General features: G+C 39.6%; 2 protein-coding genes and 1 long non-coding RNA gene across 5 annotated transcripts; 1 reads left to right on the plus strand and 2 right to left on the minus strand.

Annotated features, from left to right (window-relative positions):
• Nucleotides 1-1,642: 1,642 nt before the first annotated feature.
• On the minus strand, nucleotides 1,643-2,294 carry LOC109616620. The gene is made up of 3 exons (XR_002197835.2): nucleotides 2,202-2,294; nucleotides 1,868-1,944; nucleotides 1,643-1,732 (listed from the first exon to the last, which is right to left on the minus strand). It is a non-coding gene; the product is annotated as an uncharacterized LOC109616620 (long non-coding RNA).
• On the plus strand, nucleotides 1,715-6,730 carry triap1 (TP53 regulated inhibitor of apoptosis 1). The gene is made up of 2 exons (XM_010898950.4): nucleotides 1,715-1,984; nucleotides 4,373-6,730. Exons 1-2 carry the CDS (start codon nucleotides 1,838-1,840, stop codon nucleotides 4,442-4,444), a joined length of 219 nt encoding a protein of 72 aa, XP_010897252.1. The 5' UTR covers nucleotides 1,715-1,837; the 3' UTR covers nucleotides 4,445-6,730.
• A 94-nt stretch (nucleotides 6,731-6,824) lies between these two features.
• Nucleotides 6,825-11,781, minus strand: srsf9 (serine and arginine rich splicing factor 9). Of its 3 annotated transcripts, none has more exons than XM_010898951.4 (5): nucleotides 11,677-11,781; nucleotides 8,871-9,350; nucleotides 8,501-8,688; nucleotides 7,797-7,969; nucleotides 6,825-7,549 (listed from the first exon to the last, which is right to left on the minus strand). In XM_010898951.4, the coding sequence occupies exons 2-5, from the start codon at nucleotides 9,026-9,028 to the stop codon at nucleotides 7,319-7,321; spliced, it is 750 nt and encodes a 249-aa protein (XP_010897253.1). In that variant the 5' UTR covers nucleotides 9,029-9,350; nucleotides 11,677-11,781; the 3' UTR covers nucleotides 6,825-7,318. The 3 variants fall into 3 exon arrangements, with proteins under 3 accessions (XP_010897253.1, XP_010897254.1, XP_012992597.1); XM_010898952.5 differs by having other exon boundaries at nucleotides 8,871-9,050; nucleotides 11,677-11,776; XM_013137143.4 differs by lacking the exon at nucleotides 11,677-11,781 and having other exon boundaries at nucleotides 8,871-11,654.
• Nucleotides 11,782-13,059: the final 1,278 nt, after the last annotated feature.

The raw sequence follows: 13,059 nt of genomic DNA on the forward strand, positions 1-13,059 counted from the left end.
GCACTTGGGAGCTACAGTTCTTTGAGGGAACCATGAATGCCAACATGTACTGTGACATACTGAAGCAGAGCATGATCCCCTCCCTTCAGAGACTGGGCCGCAGGGCAGTATTCCAAAATGATAACGATCCCAAACATACCTCCAAGACGACCACTGTCTTGCTAAAGAAGCTGAGGGTAAAGGTGATGGACTGGCCAAGCATGTCTCCAGACCTAAACCCTATTGAGCATCTGTGTGGCAACCTCAAACGGAAGGAGCGCAAGGTCTCTAACATCCACCAGCTCTGTGATGTCGTCATGGAGGAGTGGAAGAGGACTCCAGTTGCAACCTATGAAGCTCTGGTGAACTCCATTCCCAAGAGAGTGTTAAGGCCGTGCTGGAAAATAATGGTGGCCACACAAAATATTGACACTTTGGGCCCAATTTGGACATTTTCACTTAGGGGTGTACTCACTTTTGTTGCCAGCTGTTTAGACATTAATGGCTGTGTGTTGTGTTATTTTGAGGGGACAGCAAATGTATACTGTTATACAGGCTGTACACTCACTACTTTGCATTGTAGCAAAGTGTCATTTCTTCAGTGTTGTCACATGAAAAGATATAATCAAATATTTGCAGTTATAGTGATGTGATGTCACACCCGTGGGGTTCAGTCTGTTATAAACTAGGTGGTTAGAATCCTGAATTCTGAGACCATATACCACGGGTATGACATCATTTCACTTTTTACTGCCCTAACTGCATTGGTAACCAATTTATAATAGCATTAGGGCATCTCAGGGGTTTGTGGTATACTGGTAATATACCACACCCCCTCATGCCTTATTGCTTAAATACACAGTACAGAGTTATGATGTCTATATGTGCCTTTGTTAATTGCATTTCATAATTATTTTTGTCTCTTTAGGAAAGGCAATCTGGCAGTGGGTTGGCAAATATAATGTATATTATGAATGAATCAACGAACATTACACTACAAGCAAGAGCTGAAACATGGACAAACATAAGGAACTCACCACAATACAGAACAATAGAGTAAGCAATACAATAAATGTATCATTGTAAATAAAGTTATGTAAATAAAATAATACATAAAAGCAATAGACAAATACTAAGTTAAATTCTAATCTCATGGAAAACAGTGTCAAAGTGAGTTCACATAGGTACATTTTCTTGTTATTGGCAAGTCTTAAGGAAATCAAAATATAAATAATAAACAGCAAACTTTATGTTTGGGAATTTTAGGGAGAATTTCTGTTTATGCTTAAAACATTGGCAGCAATGATAATAAAATGTACAGATGAGTCAATGGACAGGTTTTCATTGGAATAATAGCATAAACCGTAAGGGTGGTTAGTTATATTTAACATTTTGTCACCAAGTTTTCTTCCAGAATTGAGTAATGTAGCAGAAGTCATAAAATAGATTTGAAAGATTTTCATAGTTATTATTACAAAAAGTACAAATAATATCAGTAACAGAATACTTAGAAACCATTACATTACAAGGGTATATTTTGTGTGATATGTTAAGACGTTTTTATTTGGGAGACAAAACCTGTAAAAAACATTCAGGCATTAACTCCCTTTAAGTATGTTAATTTCAGATATAACCGGATATGACATAGCCAATTTGCATTTTTTTTTAACGATGTGTCGCTTCTTGAAAACGTCATCAAAACAAGCCATGTTGTTTGGCCAATCAGACCATGTGTTTCAAGGAAAGTCGAGAACTGTGCGGAGAGAATTTCCTTTAGCAAGCTTGGCTTAATATAAAACATATTTATATTCCTTCAGTACTTTGTAAAATCGTACGGTCTATTTATTCTGTCTTGAAGATGAATAGCGTTGGAGAGGGTTGCACTGACCTAAAACGGGAATATGACCAATGCTTTAACCGTTGGTTTGCCGAGAAATTCTTGAAAGGAGATCGAAGCGGTGATCCCTGTACAGAAATGTTTAAGAAGTATCAGCATTGTGTTCAGGTAAATCAAAACACGGACGATTGTTTCAAGCTAGCTGTCTACCTGGGTTTTAATCTTCATTACAATACTTCAACTGTTGTGCCACTTACGTAAGCATTAACCAAACAGCAATGGTGCGTCACAGATGTCAGATTAAAAACGTATTTTTGCTTGTCAGTCTTCAAGAATATTGCGCTTTCAATAATATAACGGTGACCTCGGGAAAAGGTCAACTCACCACATCAGTGATCTTCCGGTTGTGAAGTCTAATCTCTAGAATGAAGGCATGTTGGCAAAAAGTTAAAGGTGCTAAAAAGTTTGTAGAAGAGAAACTCACGTAGGTGGTTCTTCATAGGTTTGACAGCAGCTACGGGATATACAATGACATGGGATATAACACAGCCAAACGTACCAAATGTTAAATAGTGTATCACTACCCTATTAATGTATGATTTATTCATTTCAGTTTATGCAGCATTTTTACCTATTTCTGTTCAGAATGGTTTGAATTGCCTTTGTGTGTAATGTGCTAGACAAATTAACCTACTTTACCTTGTTATTCCTAAATCACTCATGCCAATAGCATCCACATACTTGAAGATCATAAATTGTCATAATTTCGGTGGCTGGCATTTTGATTAGCTATCAGGTCTTAAATTGACCAATGACGGTATAAATAAACCAATGGCTGTTCCTCGAGCAGTTATTCTAGTAATGAGCTTGCTCTTCTGAAGGACCGCGGCTCTGGGCTGAGACGCGAAAGTATTCCGCGACCACGCTGAATTTTTTTTCATGGAGAGTGACGAATTGTTAATTTGCTGTTTTAAGCTAAAATTTATGCTGAAAACTTTCAATTTGAAGGTTGATGATCGCAACAATCGCATTAATTACGGGTGTGTCATATGTAAATAAGGACGGGTGCAGCGCGTTCTCGCGTCCACGGCTTTTACGATTTTATCTACGCTCATTTCGACGAGGTGCGACAGTTTCGTAAATCACACGTGAAGATGACGGTACCTCTCTTCCCACGCTTGAGTCTGGGATCTTTTCTAAGTTGAAATGAATGAGGGCCTGTAAAACTCACATTACTTTGGCAAAACAAGTTTCTCTTCATCAATGGCATGTGTATTATCATGCAGGATTTGAATGCCACTCCTTATATACAATAAACATAGAGGAGAATGGGAGAGTAGAATGGCCAAAGTAGTTCTCAAATAACCAAGACGATGTACAGACATCTATCTCTGAACACAGTGTCAAACCTTGGAGTGGATGGGCTAAAGCAGCAACAGAAGAACATGCTTGGGTTCCACTCCTGTCAGCAAAGAACAGGAAGATGAGATGACAGTGGGCATGATATCACCGAAACTTTACATTTGAAGGAAAATGTTGCCCGGTCTGAAGAATTTCATTTCTGTGTCCCCATGCAGAAGGCTAGAGTCAGAATTTTTAGTAAACTGCATTAATCCGTAGATCCATTTTGCCTTGTGTTTTGTCTTTTTTTTTGGCAAATACATTAAACTCAAAATACAAGTGTAGGGAGGTGGTGACAGTCTGTAATCATAAGTGTACAAAAAGAGCAATTATACTTTGGATAGTGAAAAGGCTACCAGATGAACTGATAAACAAAAGATCCAAAAGGCCTAACACAGTGAGTTGTTTTTGGGTATAATACAACACATTTTGGCCTAGTGAATAGGCAATGAAAACATGAGTGTATAGGTCCAGACTCGTAGTTTGAGCACATGCATAGTTTGACCATAAGTGACATGAATAAGCTATAGAAAAACCAAGAGGAGTTTTGGGAAAAATTTCATTTTCATCAAGTAAAAACTATTTAATATCACAGTAAATGATATACCAGTATATCTCGACACACCTAATTTGAATGTCACAGTGTACCCAAGCGCTGTTGCTGACCATGTGCATCTCTTTATGTCCGGTGTTCCTGTTTTTAAATGGACACTTCCAGGACCATGCACCATGTCACAAAGCACACACGTCAAGCTGGTTCAACATCAAATTGACTTCACAAAATGACTTCACAACAGTCCCAGATTTCAGGCCATTAGAACAACTTTGGGATAAGCTGAAACGGGGGGTTCGCAGCATGAATGGGTGGTTGAAAAATCTGCAGGTACTGCGTGATGCTATTGATTCAGCACGGAACAAAATCACTAAGTAACATTTCCAGCACCTTGTTAAATCTATGATGTGAAGAGTTCAGGCTGTTCTGGCAGATCGGTGTACCTAATAAATTGGCCACTGGGAATGTACACATACACCTACATTTATGGGCATATTGCAATCTCTAAATCCACTATATTTTACTATTTCTAAATGTCAGATGCTAAGTTTGTAATATAATAATATGGCTACATAATGGATATGGTGTGCTTGTATTTACAGAAGGCCATCAAAGAAAAGGACATTCCCATTGATGGTGTAGAATTCATGGGGCCCAATAAAGACAAACCCTGACAGCTGACAAGGAGATGGATCTCATCGACAACTTTGCCTTGTTTACCAGGGAAGCTGTGGATCATGTGCAGGGTCTCCACCATTTTAGCTTGGATCTGGGGGTTTTTGAGGTCACTGTCCGTCTGGTCCGGAGACTTATGAGCATTCATACAAAGAATCCCAAGTACTGAATGACAAAGGGGATAATCATCTGTATGTTGGCCATTGATTACAGGTGGAACTGTGGATTAGACAAACATCCATGATCACAAGATGCATGTAATGTGATTATGTCATATAGTAGATCATTGATAAGGATTATGATGCTTTGGAAATAGATTTTCATTTATGTTGTTCATGAATTCAGTATTTTGTGTCAATGTCTATTATAAGAGTTCTCTGGTTAAATTTACCTTCACAAGACCATGTGGAAGCATTGGGCTCAAAGAGAAAGCTGAACATCTTGTGAGTACATTCATTTAGTTTACACAGTGTGAGATTACAGTGGGTATGGAAAGTCACTCTCAACTTGTCACCTTTGATTACCTTACAGCCTGAAATGAAAATGCATAAAATCTGACTTTTCCCGTCTTTATTTACACAGAATAAGACATAAGTGAATTGTTTTTCTAAAAACTATAAATGATAGAGTTAAAACAGTAGAATACCCTATTTGGATAACACCCCCCTGAGTTAACACTTGGTAGAACCACCTTCTGTTTCAATTACAGCCATGAGTCTCGAACTTTGCACACCTAGACGTTTGCTAAATTTGCCCATTTTTACTTGCAGAATTGTTCAAGCTTAATCAAACTGAACAGAGACCGCTTATGGATGGCATGCTTAAAGTCATTCCACAGATTCTCAATGAGATTTAGGTCGGGGCTCTGACTAGGCCACACAAGGACATTCACCATCTTGTTTTTCAGCCACTGTACGGTTGCTTTGGCGGTGTGCTTTGGGTCATTGTCATGTTGAACTTCCTGGCAGAGAGCTGCAGGTTATTCTCAAGAATCAGTCAGTATTTTTGCACTTTCCATTTTTCATTCTATCCTGTCTTGTGCTCCACTCCCTGCTGAAGTGAAACACAACCACAACAGGAGTCTGCGACCTTCATGCTTTACTCAAGGCACAGAGATATTTGGAAGGAAAGATGTATTGGGTTTCTGCAAGACGTGGTTATTGGCTTCTTGGTAGCCTCTGATCAGTATCCTGCTTGCCCAGTCATCCAGTTTGGTGGGACAGCCTGATCTATTCAAGGTCTGTGTGGTGCCATATGACTTCAATTTCTTAATAATAAAAATCTTTATATCCATCTCCAACTTGTGCCTTTCCACAACTTTATCAACCAAGGTGGTTGGTTGTACCTCGACATGTTTGCAATTGCAATTCTAAGGCTGAAGATAAATCTAAAAGCTGCCATGCGCCTCCGCTGCTCCGAAGGGGACGCTGGCCCAAAATGTCACTAATGTTCAAGTCACCCCCACAAATACTAGAGACACACAGGTAGGATACCTGATAATTGGGTTAATGAAAATCTAAATTGCTCTATAAGAGATATAGCAGCTTCTATAGCTACTACTAGTAAGTGTTGTAGGAGCTGGTTATGTAACTGTTTGTGTATTTGATGACGACGTAGCTTTATAATACCAAATGAAATGTTTTCCCGCTTAGTAGTATTCCACAACAATGATACAAATTATTCATTTTTTGCTATAGAAAAGATTGTACAGTAGGAACAATTGGGGAACCAGCAGGAAAGTGTACCAGACATGCCTTTTCTGATTGGCTGTTGCCCACCGCTGGCAAGCCAAATTTGTCCCACATTTGCATAATATAGCCCATGGCTCTATTTTTCAGCACCTGCTTTGCTTGCTTTGTGCTGCTCGGTATCCCACAGTGCCCTGCGCACATGTGAATCTATTGAAAATGCATTGGATGGGAGAATTTCTTCTAGCCACGTAGCCTAGTGGATACCCACCATGGTGCATTCACTTATCCAAGTAGAGAATTTTACTGTTTTAATTAGTTTATTTGGCAAAATAATTACCTGGATATTGTTTACTTTGTAAATAAAAAAATGTATGGGTTTTAATTTCAGGCTAAGGCAACAAAAGGTGAACATTTTGAAGGTGGGTGGTGACTATATACCCACGGTAGATGTTTTGACCATTTCACTTATAGCAACACTGTCTGACATCAGATGTTTTTCCCCTGAAATTTACATTTTAGATTTACATGTACAGTGACAAAGTAAATAATTTATTTTCAGCTCATCTAAATAAAGCTAATCTAAAATCTCGAGTGCAGGTGTTGTCGTTTGAGTGTTTTAATTGAAAAACAAAATCTCCTTGCATGCAGCCACCAAAGGTTACAAAAACATTGGAAAGGAAATCAGAGGCATGTTAAAAAGTTCCAACATTTATTTAAAATGAAATAAGGATGTTCACAGGTTTACCAGCCAATTACAATCAGAATCTATTTCCAAACATTCAGTCACATACAGGTCCACACACACACACAATTACTTAAAAAAATAAAAGTAAAAAAAAAAAGCAGGCAGATGTTCACATTTTTGTGAGTATCACACTTCTCAGGGCAGTGTTGATTACAAACAATGTTGACATGTAGCAAGACCAGTAAATTGGCAAATGGTCTCACCAGATATCAGAACTTAGCTGATTAGTGACTGGACACGGGGTTCTGAAACTTACATCAAGCAACAGGAATAAATCAAGAACACTGAAGGCCAACAGAAGGGCAGGGGCGCATGTATTCATGGAATGTACATAGCAAGCAGAACGGTGACAATGATGTGCCCATCAGGGAGATCTGGGATAAACAACATTATTCATCTGCCCCTAATCATCGGTGCCTTGTGAATGGCTGGCTGATCTACCGATAGTGGCGTGGGGGCGGGCTGTGGTGGGGTACTGGGTGTCTCCTTGCTGGGGGGCTGTGGCGGGACACAGTGCGCCGTAGGGGGGACTGGTAACGTTGTGGAGGTGACCCTCTGCTTTGGTAAGGTGGCGAGTAGCCACGCCCGCGTGGGGATCTGGAGCGGGACCGCGAACGGCCGTAACTGGCACCTCGTTCTCCGTAGACACGGATGTTGGCAGTCTCCCCCTGAGGCGACACGCAGAGCAAACGACCAGATTATCCTGTTGTAACCATCTAAAGCAGTTGTTCTCAAACCTCATGTACACCCCCAGCTGTTCCATGTAGATTCAATCCAGAACTAGAATCTCCTAATTATCCAGCCCTTGACTACAGGTGAGATGGTACAGGGCTATAAGACATGTCACAGAGGAGGTTTGAGAAGCCCAAATGAGTTCCTGGCTGCCAGGTTTTTCCTGTGGAGAGTTGCACACACCTGATGGGAACGGAACTCAGTCCTGTCCAGTCTGCGCAGGGCGTACTCCATGTCCTCCCGACGGACAAACTCCACCACCCCTTCCCCATCCCGCTGCACGTCGGCGAAACATACATCCCCCGCCTCACGCATGTGGTCTTTGAGATCCTGCCAGCTCCCTGTTGGGGGCAATCCTGGGAGGGGAGACAGACCATTGTCATTTCTCTAGGAGCTGCAGGCTGGATAATGCTTATCAGGGAGGGAAAGAAATGTGATGAAACAGCTATGCCTTTTCAAGTATTTAGTGTGGATCTTTTTCAGGTGGTATGTACCCATTTCACATTTACCTTTACATTTCATGCAAAACTTCCATAAAAACTTTATGTAAACCATCTCTACTAATAGTTTCCCTTGATCTGAATGATGACTGCCAGTTGTGTTGAAACCAGAGAAGGTCTATATTAGGACATACTGTACAACAGAAATACAATCGAGGAATACCTCAAGCAATGGGTAAAACAAAAATGAATGATAAAACATACACCTACCAGTCACTATGGCCGGTGTTTGGGTTTATGCAGTCAACATGATCAGTTTGAGTTTTTACTGTTTTGTTCGTGTTTGTTTTGGGCAGCTGCCTTGACCTCCACTTAGTCCCCTTGACCTCCAGTCCGCCAAGAGAGAGACAAAAACAACAGTGCCTACGACTCAGAACGTCCACCTACCAGTCACTATCACCCGGAACTCAGATCTCCGAGTTGGGGGCCCAAACCTCCCCCTAGGACCCCCTCCTCTTTCTCCACCTCCCATAGGGCCACTAAATTTAGCGCCAGAGGAGCGAGGGTATTCTACACGCAGCTTGGAGTCTCCGAATCCATATCCATTCCTTCCATAGACAGCGTCTTCTGCATCCCTAAGAGAAGAGAGCACATAACTCCTTACTTACTTGCCTAAGGGAATTACACTTGGCAACGGCTTCTCCATCCGTTCACTGAGGTGAGTCCCTGGTGATGTTACTAAATCAGAGAACAGCTTGCCAAAAGCCAGGTATTGTGATTGGACTTGCAAACGCACTAGATCATCCCAGGAACTCACCGTGGATCTTCGAAGCGAACAAAAGCAAAAGGGATGGTTCCCCTGTTATTCTTTAGTTCGATATCCCGGATTTTTCCATATTTGAAGAAAAGATCCTCTATGTCCCTCTCCTGGACGTCCATTGGAAGATTCCCCACGTAGATCCTTCCATCAGTCATTGTTGGTATTGGATAGGCCCTGCTAAAATAAACCCAAGGCACCTGCAGGCTTTAAACTCACTGATAGATTCCAAGAACAACGGTGGAGATGATCCGTATCCTAATCCTAGTCCCAATCCAAATCCTAGTCCATCCTCTTCTAATGCATTTAATTACACTTAGAAAAAGGTTTTAGAATCCATATCCTAATTCCAATCCAAATCCTAGTCCGTCTTCTTCTAATGGTTTAGTTCGGAAAAAAATCTAGAATCTTTGTGGCGCAGGTGTAGTACATGATGAGTTCAAGACAATCTGCACAGGACCTTGGACCAGAGTCTGAAAGCTTTAAAACACAGGATGATGAATGCCTTAATCAAATCATATAGCAAAAGTCGTTTGAATCATAGACTTTAGAAACAGCATAATTCTGTCTCATTGAGTAAAGGTACATGCACACAGTAATGGGTTGTGGATAGTCGACTTGATTAAAACAAAAAGTATACGCTCAGCAAGAACTAGGATTTCCCTAATGATATTGACACATCTGAAATCAGGCTGAATAAAGAGGCACAGCAATTAAATGTTCAACCATGTCATTTTGAGGAATGCTGTCTAATTCAGAGTTCTTCTGACACTTTGAGGAAGCATTCTTTCAGTTGTTCTGAATTCACACAAAAATGTTTTAGAAATGAGATTCTGCATATACTGCACTTCAAGTAAGATTAACTTGTGGATATTTGATGTTTCTACACCAAAAGGAAGGAATTTAGAACAGACATTTTGTGAGGCAATGTTGCATGGCAATAGCATGAGTGCCATACCCAAAATTGTTCAGACACTGTGCTAATATTAGTTAGCAATTGTGGAAACCTCAGATAACTTCTGTTAAAATGCAAGCAGAAACAAAATTTGTCACCACAAGCTTATCCGACTCTGGGGAAAATAGATAATTATATAGAATCTATAGAATATATAGAATGAGTGGTGTAGTGTACAAACATACTGGATATGTAATCTGTGAGAGCATGGGCAGCACCATGGAGGCCATTTCTCAATTCGGAAATAGTCTTCTTTCATATACTCCTACTATAAGCTGACAAACTCACTGACAAGGTGCACACAGCCACCAAAGTAAAGCAGACACCAAATGTAGGTGAGTCAACTGATTTACCTAAAATGATTAGCTGGCTGGCATGGTTGAGTGCTTTGTTTGATGTACACCTTGGCTTCATAACTGCTCTCAACACACTGCTGACTTCATTGTTGGTTTTGGATTAAATTCAGGCAGAAGTGTCCTCATGCTTAAATATTAAAGAGTCAATACTAAAAAGATCTAGATAGGGTTCAAAGTCAAACCAGTTTTTCTCTTGTCTCTAAATTATAGCTTTTGGTCCTACCGTACTTTTCAAGCAAACTTTGCCTTCAGATGAATGGCAACCACAGCCATTCCAAAATACCAGATTCTTAAACCAAGGCACGTTTTCCAAGCCATATACCACACGCCTGCCTACAATTTAAATGACAAGTTTGTCACGTTACTTTAGGGGGTAGAATGTGTTCTTTGAACACGTAGAAACTCATAGTTTATTATTTATTGCAGTTCTGAAATGTTTGCTTGTTAGTATAATTAAATGGCTGATGCATCACAACCCATCGTGACCCATATAGAATCAGTTTATCCTTCCTTAATCTTAAGAAAGACCCAACCAGTTAAGTACTTCAGATTGGTGCAAGTACTTCAAGGTGCTGCATATGCTTAAACTGATATTTATACATTAGTCTTGTCTCTATTGACAGGCAACAGTTAGCTAAACTAAAGTGAAACGAACTCCACATAATTTAAAACAGGGCTGGCCAATCCTGTTCCTGGAGATTAATTGTCCTGTAGGTTCTCTCTCCAACTAACTTAGCACAACTGATTCTAATAATTAGCTGGATGAAAAGCTTAACCGGGTTAGTCACAAATAGGGTTGTAGAGAAAACCTGCAAGACAGTAGATCTCTGGGCAGGCCTGCTTTAAAATGACTAAAACGAAATCGAAACTGTATAATGAATAGCTGAGGGACTTTACTAAGTTCATACCCATCACTGAACGAGTCCAGATTGCTAATAATTAATCTGTTAAAATTAGGTGTATTTTATATTGTATTTTGACAGCGACGAAATCAATAAATCATTCCGCTCTTCTTGGAAGACCCAAAAGTAGCCCACCACTCGGGCAAGATAGCTAAAAGAGTCAGCAACGTTATACAGGCCATTATAAGATAGGGGGCTGGTTGCGGCCCGCAATGTAATCCATCTGGGTATGGCGAACTATAATATCTAACGTTAGCTACACTCTAAAGCAATTTTTTTTTAACTGAACCGTTTTCTCGGTCGTGTACTGTAATTCGATTAAGCCATGTTAGTAACAATTCGCTCGTTTTCTAAATAAGCAACATAACACGGGATCTTCACCATTATGGGCTACGTTAACAGGCTAACTTGCTAACATCCGCTAGTTAGCGAGCAAGATAACGTTAGCTAGTTAGCCCTTTTTGTTGATTCTGTTTATGCTAGTTATTAGCCATCGTATACTATCCTTTTCCATTTTTAAGCTTGAAAAACAAAAGGTCCTTCAATAGATAATGAACATATTAGCGTTTAACAATAATACATTTCAGACATACCTCGGAGTAATATTTGGAAAATATGATGAACGCTAACTAGCTGCCTCTTCCTCAAAACTAGGTTGTTGAACCTACTCAAATCAGGAAGTAACGTCAGCTGAAACTATTGGCGTCCATTTCGTATATTATTGGGCGTTTCAAAATAAAAGCTCGTATTGAAACACATTGTTATATGATTACATTTCCAACCACAACTTCATAAATTGCTCAAATGTGTTAGACAAAAAATACAGATTTCAATTTCAAAAACAATTTCAAAATGTGCATGCTGACTTCCTGCAATGTGCTCAAAACAACTTTTTGATTACTACAAATATGCATTGTAACTGCTGTTTTAGTCTAGAGAAAAAAACCATCAGGGCTGTGCACAAACATTTTGAGGGCAGGAACTCAAGCAAATGGCAATTTATAGTGCTGGCCATTATAAATGAGATCTAGATACCTTGATCCTAAATCAGCAGTCCTACTTTGAAATGCTTCATACATAAGCCACCCGAATTTGGGGTTTCAAAAACTCCTCCTGTTTTTATGTTCTGTATCATTTAATTCCTCTTACTATGTATTATGATTGAAAAATAAAGTACAACTATAAACAGCTATAATTGTCAAGTATACTATTGTAAATGTCTAAAGCGAGTATGTGCAAACTACAAACATTCAAAACATTAACTTAAAACATTAACTGCAATTAATATTGCTGGTATTTATGCTAACACAGTAAAACTATAAATATGGCCCCTTTAACAGGATAGTTGCTCAATGCCACAAAAGCACAGTCATGAAAATGTCCACAGAATTAAATCAGAATCTCTGTGACACAGTCTCTATAAAAACGTCACATTCTTCACAAAGCTGGAATTTATATCAGGGCTTTCATTTGCAAACCATTTGTATCCAATGCAATGCACAAACATGCATAACTTGGAGAAATATACGGATGTGATTTGGGATGAATATCTCATATATATCTCATGAATATCTAAAATTTGAAAAAGCTATTTCAAAGTGAAACTTCAAAATGTTCTTGAAAAATCTGTACCTCATTATTTGTGAAAAATCTAAGTTGAGGCTCTTAGATAATGTAGTCTAGTGGTGGGATGTCAGATGAAAATCTGAAATGTTTAAACATCTATTTCAGGTAACAAGCTACCAACAGTATCATAAAAAGCCATCATACTGAGGACTGCACTTTTAACCCGGTATCTAAGTGGTCCTTTCTCCGTCACGTTGTTATTTCCTTTTCCGAAACTCGGCATTAAGGGGACAGTTTTACCGGTATATGGGAGTAGTCGAATGTGTGAATATGGAACTATCTTTACCTGTCGGTAATTTAAGGAATGACGATTGACAAGGGGAGGGCTGACGATTGACTAGGGGAGGACT

This window comes from Esox lucius, chromosome 14 (genome assembly GCF_011004845.1).
Source record: "Esox lucius isolate fEsoLuc1 chromosome 14, fEsoLuc1.pri, whole genome shotgun sequence".
NCBI classification, from domain to species: Eukaryota; Metazoa; Chordata; class Actinopteri; order Esociformes; family Esocidae; genus Esox; species Esox lucius.